The 12,086-nt window shown below is 39.7% G+C and overlaps 1 protein-coding gene across 1 annotated transcript; it reads right to left on the bottom strand.

The window, feature by feature from the left end:
• Nucleotides 1–10,297: 10,297 nt before the first annotated feature.
• LOC139204410 (beta-1,3-galactosyl-O-glycosyl-glycoprotein beta-1,6-N-acetylglucosaminyltransferase 4-like) lies at nucleotides 10,298–11,743 on the bottom strand. Its single transcript, XM_070834434.1, has one exon. It carries the CDS (start codon nucleotides 11,741–11,743, stop codon nucleotides 10,454–10,456), a length of 1,290 nt encoding a protein of 429 aa, XP_070690535.1. The 3' UTR covers nucleotides 10,298–10,453.
• Between the last annotated feature and the right edge of the window lie 343 nt (nucleotides 11,744–12,086).

Consider the following 12,086-nt stretch of genomic DNA (forward strand, 5'->3'; position numbering starts at 1 on the left):
AATTAAATTGAGGGCAGTTTCTATACCTGATAAATCCAGGATATTTTTCTAACAAATGTACCCTTGGGTACAGAAACGATACACACACTTCTGTGTGAATGACTGACTGGTATGGGGAGCCTGAGGAAAAGGAAATGAGGCTTACAGGCCAAGATGCCCCTCACTCCAGACAGAATCACACTGCACCCTTCCCAAATAAAGGCCTCAGTATAATGAAATCCATTTCCAGGGTTTACTGCAGTGACCCATCTCAGCCTGTATCCTGTGTTCATCCAATCTGAAGAACATCCTTCTAATCTGAAAAACTTTTTGAAGACAGGTATGACCTAGAAGGGATGAAGTCATGAAGTGTAACCATTCATACCTGAGCCCCATTCTTTGTACATGGATAACCAAATGAACTAGATTAGAATGTTGATGATTTGACATAAGCCTTGATTTTGGTTCTTTGAAGCAGAGCAGCAAGTCCTTAAACCCAAACTAGATGGACCATGACATTTTAGGGTGACGTAAACTTATTATGCTGTCCTCACTAAAGGTTGTTGCAGGCAATGTATTTTAGCTATACAGCTAGCTTAACATTATATCAATATTATCCAGTGTTGCATCCTCCATGGATCAGATGGGTGATGTATTTGGCAGGATTTAATAGAGGAAAATACTCATACTAATTTTGTAAAACTGAAAAAGAACACAAAATACAAGCAGGTAAGTATTAAATAATATTGGTAAACCGGCATATACATTTATGTCGCTAACAACAAGCCATCATTCTATCATTCAAGCCATCGTTTCTAGTGCGCATGTGCGGAAGTATATGCTGCCTGTTACGATTGCTCCTGCTCGTTTTCTTATTTTTTCTTACTTTTAACTATCTTTTTAACTATTTGTTTGACTTTTTTTGCTGGTAATATGTTTTTAAGACGTTCCCTCTCCAATACATGCTGGTGAAGAGAGCTCTTGTCATCTTTTTGCTGTGAAAGTACTACTTTAACTCTGCCATTTGCAGTAAACATATGGCCGTTGGTAGCCGTTGGTAGCCGTTTTGGCTACACAAGTGATCAGCTGATGGCTCTGAAACCTGCTGGCATCTTGACCACGAGATCTTCACAAATTCCAGAAGAATTGTGGAGGAAAACACACCGAGGTTGCGGAGGAAAGAAGAACCAGCGGAGGAGAGAAACCAGAAGGAGACAACGGAGGCGTATGGAGGAAAAGAAATCCCATCGTTACTATGGGCAACGTGAGATCGCTGGTAAACAAGATGGAGGAGCTAACAGCGTTAGCCAGGAGTCAGATGGAGCACCGGGAGTGTAGTCTGGTGTGCTTTTTGGAGACATGGCTGCATCAGGACATTCCCCACGACAATGTTTCCATTGGTGGCTTCCAAACTGTTCGGGCCGACAGGGATTGCACCAGGAGCGGTAAGCGGAAAGGAGGGGGGCTTGCCGTTCTGGTGAACAACAGGTGGTGCAATCCTGCTCATATTACTATCAAGGAGCGCATCTGTAGCCCGGACATTGAACTGTTGTTGCTGTTGGTCTTCGTCCACATTGCCTGTCACGGGAGTTTTCACATGTTGTTGTGGTGACTGTGGTGACTCATCCACTCCGCCATAGCCCGGGTACAGACTCTACACCTTAGTGCACTCACTGCTATCTCTGTCTTCAACCATGTCACCATGGCAAAGGCACTGCCCAACTTCAACCAGTACGTGAACTGTTTCACCAGAGAGGAGAGGACGTACATGTTGTTATATATTATTATTATTAGTAGTGGTATTATTTGTATTATTATTATTATTATTATTATTATTATTATAATTATATAATACAGCTCCTCACTCTGAGTGTACATGTTGTTATATATTATTATTATTAGTAGTGGTATTATTTGTATCATTATTATTATTATCATTATTATTACTTTTATATTCTTTTGGAGCTGTGTGTAACAAAAAGCAATTTCCCCCTGGGGATTATTAAAGGAATTCTGATTCTGATTCTGATTCTGATCATTTAAACCTGCTATATTAAATCTCAAAAATAATCACATAAACTTGTAAACATAACTGTCATTAATGGATGACTTACCGATGAAGCCGTTTCTATGGCTGGGCTTTAATGCCAGGATTCGTCAGACTGGCACAAACATTTGTTTACTTTATGGGAGTCCATGGGAAGAAAAGAACTTCCTGCAAACATCACTTCCTGCTTACTTCACTTCCTGCTCAAAGCAGCTACTTTCCTTTTCGCCACTAGGTGGTACTAAACACAATGCAAAAACTAAGAATGAACTGATTCCAATACACTAATACAAATGTTTTTCTTTCATAGGATTAAATTTTTATAACAAATAGTGGACTATTTGCCTTTATTTCTTAATTGCGGATGAAGTTATTTTGTGCTTTTATTTTGAAATATAAGATGAATGAGTAAGAAAGGGAAACCATGATCATCATTTATCTCATTTGCTGGTGCATCTACATTCAGTTACTTGAGGTAGGTGTTCGAGAACCCTGCCAGCATGCTTTGGGGTAATTGATTTCGTTACAGTATTTGCCCCTTTCCTCTTTGAATATGACACTGACCTCATGCACAAAACCAGTTCTATAAAGAACTGTTTTCCCGGTTTGGAGTAAAAGTCCTATCTATCAGATCGATTTCAGTTTGTACATGTTAACAATGGGTCCTCCGTCCACACCGAAGTTAGACATGGAGTTCCACAAGGTTCGGTGCTTGGACCATATTTATGCTTCCTTTGGGTAATATTATCAGGAAATACTCCATTAATTTCCACTGTTATGCAGGTGATACCCAATTACACTTATCAATAAAGCCAGATGAATCGAACTGACTAAACTCCAAGTCTGCCTTAAGGACATAAAGTTCTGGATGACCAGCAATTTTCTGCTGCTAATGTCAGAGAAAACTGAAGTTATTGTGCTTGGCCCTAAACACCTTAGAGACACATTTTCTAACAATATAGCTACTCTGGATGGCATCACTCTGGCCTCCAGCTCCACTGTAAGGAATCTGGGTGTTATCTTTCATCACGATTTGTCCTTTAACTCCCATATAAAACATATTTCCAAGACAGCCTTTTTCCATCTATGTAATATTGCTAAAATCAGGCCCAACTGACGAGAACTAGGAGAAGAGATCATATTTCTCCCATACTGGCCTCTCTTCACTGGCTTCCAGTAAAAACCTACATGGCTCTTAATGGTCAGGCTCCATTATATCTTAAAGATCTCATAGTACTGTACTACCCCACTAGAGCACTACACTACAATGCAGGTCTAGTGGTGGTTCCTAAAGTCCTCAAAAGTAGTGCAGGAGGCAGAGCTTTCAACTATCAGGCTCCTCTCCTGTGGAACCTACTTCCCCGGAGTCTTTCTGTGCTTTTCTCATACTGGATGGACTGGATTTCCCACTGCTGACCACTCATTGTGGTCTTCTGTGTCGCCAGCGTCTCATTAACATTTTAAGTCATCAGCTCCACCAACCAGGTGATGCAGGCCCAGCAAAACCACCTTGTGGTTTTTGCAGCAGGGAGGTCGTGCCCAGTGCACTCTGGGTAAACTGGATGATCGTAATCTTCCTGAAATCTTTTTAAAATGCCATTCTCTGTATACAGTACGAGTCACATGGATGCACCTTGTCATTCACTGGTTTTTCTTTATTTTTAAGGAACACACATGTAATAAACAAAAAAGTGTGAAAACCAGAATATGTTTCTCATTGTCTCTTATTCTTCAAAGCAGTCACCTTTTGTTTTGATGACAACTTTGCACACTCTTGGCATTCCCTAAATCAACTTCATGAGGTAGTAACCTGGAATGGTTTTCAATTAACTTGTGTGCCTTCTTAATGTGTTTGAGACCATTTAGTTGTATTGTGCAGAAGTAGGGTTGGTACACAGTTCTATAGAGTGAATATCCCTATTTGACTACTGTTCTAATCCAGTAATGACAGTCCATCATTACTTTAAGCCATGAATGTTAGACAATCTTGAAAATTTAAAAAACTTTGAATGTATCCTCAAGTGCACTCACAAAAACCATCAAACACTATGATGAAAGTGGCTCGCCCCAGGAAAGGTAGACCAAGTGTTACCTCTGCTGCAGAGGATAAGTTCATTCGAGTTACCAGCCTCAGAAACCTCACATTTACAGCACCTCAGATTAGAGCCCACATAAATGCTTCACAGAATTCAAGTAGCAGACACATCTTAACATCACCTGTTCAGAGGAGATTGTGTAAACAACAATTAGAAGAGAATTTTTTTGGCCAAGAAACAAGGAACACTAGACTAGTCGAAACCTGTTCTTTGGTCTGATGAGTCCAAATATTGAGATATTTGGTTCCACCCACTGTGACTTTGTAAGTTACTGAAAAGCTGAGCGGGTGGTTATTACTGTTAATCATGAAGGAGGAGGTGTGATGGTGTGCGGGTGCTTTCCTGACAATGCTGTTGGTCATTTATTCAAAACTGAAGGCACACTTAACCTGCATGGCTACCACAGCATTCTGCAGTGACCAGACCTAAACCCAGTTGACCCCTTGATGTCCTCAATATCAATCCACAATGTGAAAATAATAAGATAAAGAAAACTGATATCAGGCCAAGGAATCTCCAAGGGATGGGGGTTGGGGGGGTTGGGATGGGAGTCCAGCATCCTGAAACTGTCCACTAAGTGGACAAGGACTGGTGATTGTGAGAGCCACTATCCAGGAAGAAACAACCAAGATCCAGAAATACATCAGAAAGATGGCCCCCGAAGATGAGCTGCTAAATGAATACCTGAAGCAGCAGAAACCTAGTAATGCATAGGACCCTTCCTGGAGGGACAAGCCCCTACATGGCATGTACCACTGACAGATAGACGAAGTGACTGATGTCAAGAAACACTACCAGCCTGGAAAAGGCTGGGTTAAAAGACAGCAGCACTAATCAGGGCAGCACAAGAGCGGGCACTTAGTACAAGATCGATAGACGCAGGGGTCTACCACACCAGACATGACCACAGGTGCAGGATGCTCCCAAAGATGCTCCTGAAACAGTCGAGCACATAATAGCAGGGTGTAAGATGCAGGCAGATGGGACATCATAACCAAGTAGCTGGCATACTGTACAGGAACATCTGCACTAAAAGTATGGGCTGGAAGTCCCAGGACGGCTTACCAACCTGACATTGTGCCGATTGACAAACAACAGAAGAAGGGAGTGGTGATAGATGTAGATGTATCAGGAAGAAGGACCCTGAAAAGTTTGGAAATACCTAGGGCTGAAAGAGGAGCTGGAAAAGATGTGGGGCGTAAAGGGAACAGTGGAAGGGTTATTTTTATTCATGAGAGATTTATTTATATGAGAGGGGGATATATCTATTTATTTATATTACATATTATATTTTATGCATTTCATATTCCTCCTTGAAACAATCAATCTTTTTATGAAACCATGTCACTGGTCTCTGATAAGTCTCAGCAGCCAAGCAAGGAGTTTGTGAAAAAAGTTATGACATAAAGTACTGTTATTCCAGGCAATTACCTCATGTAGTGAGGTGTTGCTTGGAACCAGTGGCTGGCTGCACAGACAAAGCCCCCATTATGCTTAGAGAACTGTGCTCCATTGGCAGTTTTTTTCATTATAAAGCTTGCTTTTCATGCCCATGATAACATTAGGTTCATATCTATCAGGACGATTGAGCGACAAGTGACTGGCTTGCAGTGAAAAAAAGGTTACGTCATTACAATTTTGGTGTAAAATTAGAGCCATTTTCTTGGTGTCAGCACATCGCTGTAATGTTTCTACAGCAGGCCCATGAGTGACACAGATCTAAATGATATCCCTTGGTGTACACTTTTAAAACCCACACTTGATTTATATTTGCAAAAGCATGATTATTTGTTTGCTCAATGTGGTGTGCTCAAACAAATATTTGCATTGAGGTGAGAGAGGTTTGACAACAGAGAGGGAAGGCTGAAGTGTAATAGCAGCCTAGGGGAGACAGAGAGAAAAAGAGAATCAGTAAAGTGAAATTACTGGTATCTTCTAGCTGGGACTGTCACAATATGTTTTAGACAGAACACAGATTCCAAGACTCACACCAAATCTTTTTTTAATGAATTTTTACACAACATAAGTTATGATACTAATGATATATTTAGCGATTTTCTCATTCACATTTGCATGTTTCTGCAGCATGTTTCATGTCAAATATTGACTTCTAATCTCTGATTTAAATTCACAGGTAGATCATGCTAACTTGTTTACAACATTCCCATCCCCCACCCAACCCTGGAGTCTTAATCCAGTAGTTAGGTCCTGGTTTAGTTCACAGGAACAAAGACATGTTGTTCACTCAGAGGTACTCCTGGTCCATCCAGGTAAGAGGCAACCACAGGAACTGGGCAGGGCTGATGACAGCAGGCAGAGTCGGTATTTGGATACATGCTTAGAGACCCTTGATTGGGCATAACCACTGTGAGGGTTGAGCAATTTGCATTGAAAGAAAGAATGCACTCTTCATACTGCCAAATATGACATAGTGTCATAAGTTATCCTCATGTACAACAAGCTTGTACTTTGTTTAACAAAAGAGGATGAATACTTTGAAAGAAATAACAACTACTTTTTTCAGTGTCCATCCACTGTTTTGAGGTTCATAGTATAGTTAATAGATCTTAGTAGTTCTACAACAGCATTCATTATATTACTATCCACAGCCCAGTGGTAAGGTTTGCCAAAATATTTAATCTGATGTAGCTCAGAAATACTCACGAGTACCAAATAAAATTAATATAAGGAGGGACAATTTTATTAGCTAAATGTGCAATGTGTATTTTTATCAAGGGTTTGGATTTCTCTCTAACACTCATGGGGAAAAGTTGACTTGCATTCTCTGTTACTGTCTTATAGTGAGTCGAATCACTGCAGTTTTCACTGCAGAAAAAAATTATCACTATGTACTTAGAAACTCCTTGACAATTAAAATTTCAATGAATTGTCACATGGAGATGTAAAAGCAGACAGTACTGACAAATGATGTCATCCTGCATCTGATCAGAAAACATATGCTGTTCTGAGTGGCAATTATGTGTTTTTATTTCATTTGGAGCACTTGCTGAACATCTGATAAAAGTTTCTCACACATTTAGTTAAGATAAAGAGATGGAACTGCTCTTAGGAACAAGCAGCCAGGTGGGGAAAGCTTCTCTTGATATCTTGCATTTTAAAAGCCAGAAAACAGTACAAAACAAATCACAAATGAAATTAGAATACCAAGGGAGTACCAAGGGGCAAGAAAAAACCTGTTACTTGGAGATGACAGAACACTTCTTCTGGGAAACAGATCCCAATGTGCAAGAGGAAAAGAAAAACAGCTCAGCTCAGCCTGAAATCTGTTCAAAATACCAGACCACAGAGAAAGAATGATGCTTATTGTTCATTGTATACCTGCAGATAGACAGACATGTCGGAGGGGGCAAAGGCTTCGTATTCAAATTTCACCTGTCCTCTACAACCTCTCTGTGTAGAGCAGCCATGAATTGAGTTTATTGTGAGGAGAGAGCCAATATAGAGGAGATGAACCAACACTAAGGCCGCTGGTGGCGAGCCATACATTTTGTCCACTTAAATAAAAGAATCTGCTACCTATGAGCCCCTCCTAGTCAGGGGCAGATGTTAAGTCAAAATCTAGGCTGTTTGTACAGTAACAGCACAGCTTGACAATGGTGTATCTTGTACACAGACTTTACAACGAATGGGCATTCAGATGAAAGAGAACAAGTAGGGACTGAGGCAACTCTCTTATACATAAACAGTGATGAGCTGACTGAGAGGTCACCACAGATCACCACACAAAACAGAGCTTTTTAAGTCATCGCGTCTTGTCCATGAAATTTCCATTTCGTTTTCTCAGATTCTCCATATCATTGCCATAAATAAGAATTATCAATAACAAATTAGCAAGTCAACTGGCAATTGTTAACAATGTATTCTAGCAACTCTCGTAACAGCTATTATGGTGTGGGCATTCACATGCATTTGCAGTGTGAATACCAGACGTAGTTAAGAGTATGCTTAAGTTTGGTTGGTGCAACCAACTAAAAAGTCCATTCTAAAGACTAGTCTTAACAAATACCAACTAAGCAGTTAGGGCCAGGCTTAGTAAAGACCAGTTAGTGCAATCAGCCCCAGGGGCCTCATTACAGAAATATTTCCTACCTGCTTGTCCTACGTTAAGTTTCAAAAAAGAGGAAAAGTTTTATCTTCCTCTTACAGAGGCAATTCCTAAACTTATGGATGCGTCCTATCTTGGACCTTTTCTGAATTAAAGAAATCATAACAATAACGTTAACATTTATACATCAATTGGTAAGCATCATGTCATGTTTTATTAGAATGGAAACAGACTACCAGTATCCTAGGTTTCACCTGACTTGTGAGACAACTAGCTTGTGATGTGTAGTCCCAGACAGGAAAGAAGAAACTTAGGACGGAAATTATTTTCACACTATATAAATATGGCACTAAAAATACTAAGGAAAGGGGTATTGCTCTTCAATAACCAATGGTTAAATAGAAATGTGCCTACATGGACCCCAAGACTTATTTTTATTTTATTGGTTTTGTGATGGTTTAGCATCAATATCTGGATGAAGTGCATGATTTTTACAGAAATTTTGTACCTGAGGCTCTAAGTCTCTGAGATCCAAATAACTGAACAACTAAATGACAAGGTCCATAGAGTGGTGCTGAAGGCCTGGTCTTTCAAGGTTTCAGTTCACACAAATTTCTATTATAATAAAGTCAGCTAAAAAGTTAGCTATTTGTCACCTCTTCTTTCTGTGAAGGAGCGTCTTTTTCTGGTTAATGCAGTCACTTTAAATGCGAAAAATCAAGATATACCGTAGAGATACCTTCAATCCTTTATTACTACAAAGTAGTCCTGCTTCAAACAAAGAGCTTGTTGTCTCAGGGCAGAATCAGCTGACAGACAATCACACAAGCACAGCCAGTTTTATTAGTAGTGTGTGGAGGTAAGGAAGCAGGTAGGGTTTTAACTTCTCTCTCTAGCTTTCTTCATTCTTCACAACGACTCCCATCACTACAACTGCTGTACCAAAGAGCTATACCATGACTGCCTTCAAATACAGGCTGTTTGAGAGAGGGCACAGTGATCCTCATTTGTAGATTTCACCGTGTCTCATCTCTTTCTATACAGCACAATTTTTTGTCATGTCATGTATATGGGTCAATGTGCAACATTGTCTGTAATGACCTACTAAATAGATGTTGAAAATGTAGCTATCTCTGCAGAAACAACATAGCATAATATCCTTCATTTGATAAATCTCTATTGTGTCTCTGAATATATCTATTTGGTAGGTTTGGTAGGTATATTATTGTCACACACTGTCATCACCTCCCTCATATGACACCCATCAATCCCCCACACTTGTAAGACATACCTCTACAGTACCACTTGTGGTCAATAAATACAGTGTACTTTTAAATGAATGGGTAAGCTGTGTGAAAAGTCATTTGTTACTCTTTAAATAGATTATTGTTAACATGGTCACCTGAGACCACAACTACAGGTCAAACAACCCATAAGAAGCATCGTACATTTAGCCAGGAATAAATAAAACAGAGATTACAAAATCATCAGAACTTTTTCAAATCAATTGTATCATCATGACAAAAAAACTTACATGACAACATGAGTCACCGTAGTGTCCATGTTGTTCTTGAGTCAAACTCAAGAGCAGCATGGACACTATTTGGATGTGATATCAAGTGGTATTTGTTTTTAGGATGACATTCCCTGAAATAAACCATTATTCTTTTGGACATAGGTACTTTTTTTGATTTCCTTCTGTTACTGATTACTGTTCCTGCCTTTGGTGTTCAGTGAATGTTACAGACTGACAATATTTAGAACAAGGTCCAGCAATCAACATTTAAAAATATTTGCAACATGCAACAAAAACCTAAAAGAGGTCATTTTGAAGAATGATCCTTTTCACATTCTTCAATTGCTGATGCATTATTGATACAGTGTTTTGATGTTGCAGGTGGTTCAGATGGTGCCTCTCCATTTAGTGGTCGGTGGTCTACATTATATGAATGCACATTTTATGACCTGATGTGTTTCTTAATCTACATAGAAATAAGAAGCTATGAGAATGTCATATACTAGTAAGTCTAATATATTCCAATGAAATAGGTTGTATAGTTCAACAAATGAAAATACTCAAATGTTTGCATCTCATACTTGTACTTACAGTCATTAGTAAAGGGAGGTATTTCTAGTCCATTCAGCTCATAGAACCCTTTGGCTCCGCTATGAGCCAGAAAGCTAACATTATGCTAGCAACATTCATAGTCATTAACATTGTGTATTTGAAGTAGAAGAACTTTGTTACTTTGTTACTTTGCAATATCATGTTTGCACATATTGACGTTTTTCCATCAACTTCTCCTCCAAACACTTAATCAGGATTGGGTCCACTTTGGGGTCAAATTTGTTAGCAAACCAGTGGCCATAGTTGAGGAGCCAGCGAAGTTCAGCAGCTCCATAGATGCAAACACTCCTCATGTGTGTGCCTGTGCAGGCTGGGTAAAGATTTCCTTCTAAATAGTTCCATTTGACTAGTCGTGTCTTACTGCTGAGATCTGTAATGTCTGCTTCTGACCTGGGAATGTGTCCAGGCACCCCAGGAACCCTGACAAGGGTGGCCCAAAAGTGTTCGTCTGGTGAGTATGTGTCAGCTGACCATGCCAGAAAATCCTTCGCCACCTGATTACTACTAATGTAATTCACAAAATCCCATGACAGGACAAAATATGCACTACCAATAAACATCTCAATACCGTGGGGAGGGGCATCTTTGGCCGCAGTGGTTTTGACAGGAATGCGAAGGTACTCATAAGGCACATTTTTCAACTCATACTGAAAGCTGAAGCGCTGTTTCTTCAGTTCACTTGGACGGCTGGACTCCAGCATGTTACTGCCATTCAGCTGCGTTAGCTCCATTACCAGTTCATAGTTTGACTTGAGGGGGAAATCCTGGCCACACAGATTAATGACATACTTCCACTTGACCACTGTCTTTAGTAGGTCAGAGAGACAGTTTAGGTCAGCATTAAGCCTACTGATGTGGGCATATTCTACAGATTCCAATTTCGAGGCAATGAACACATTTCTAGTACACTGAGCCAGGTTTTTAAGAGCCTTTATAAATGCTGGAGAGGACTTTTGATCATAGTGAATGCAATAGATGTTATGAGGTGCGTAGATAGCATGAAGAATACGTTCTACCATGGGTGCATTCTTATGCACCACCAGGGAGTAAGCCAATGGGAAGCTCCGCTCTGCATCCGATACTGGAACCTCATTGTAACCCCTTGTTTTGATGAATGTTTGACAGTCTGAAGTTAAACTCACAGTGCTATCATCGCCCACTTCAACAATGACTTTCCGTTTTATCTCAAGAGCCTTGCCTATCTCCACCGGGTCGAGCTCGTAGATGGCAGTGCAGTTGACATCATACCTGTGGTTGTGGTTTCTGGATAAACTAACAGTAATTCCATAGGGCTCAAAGTAGATGCTGTCCCTCACGGCCACCTTAACGTAGAGCAGCTTGAGTAGACAGACCATCAGCAGAGTCAGAGAAAACAGGAAGCACCTGTGTCTCAATCTATTTGTGTAGTGGGCACATCTTATTTTCATTCTAGGACAAAAAAAGACATGAGATGAGTAATCAGGCTATATTAAGTAGTTAACAGCTGAAGGTAGTTGTGAGAAGAACATTAAGTGTTACATATTTAGACATAAAAAAAAACATTATCACTTGAATGCTCATTATTCTATAACTTTAATAAACTTTGAGTTATATTTTAATTTTTGTTGATTTTCATGAAATTCTTGGATGAATGTTAACAGTGTACTAAAGGGTATCTGATTAAATCAGAGGGAGTCATGGGACACAGCACTATTAACTTGTTCTCACAGAATTTACTTCAAAAAAACATAATTTACTTAAACACATCAACTCACTTGACAGATTGACACA

The sequence above is a fragment of the Pempheris klunzingeri genome, chromosome 7 (genome assembly GCF_042242105.1).
Source record: "Pempheris klunzingeri isolate RE-2024b chromosome 7, fPemKlu1.hap1, whole genome shotgun sequence".
NCBI lineage: Eukaryota > Metazoa > Chordata > Actinopteri > Acropomatiformes > Pempheridae > Pempheris > Pempheris klunzingeri.

Coding starts and splice junctions, on each gene's coding strand:
- LOC139204410 (XM_070834434.1), bottom strand. CDS start 11,743: ATGAAAATAAGATGTGCCCACTACACAAATAGATTGAGACACAGGTGC.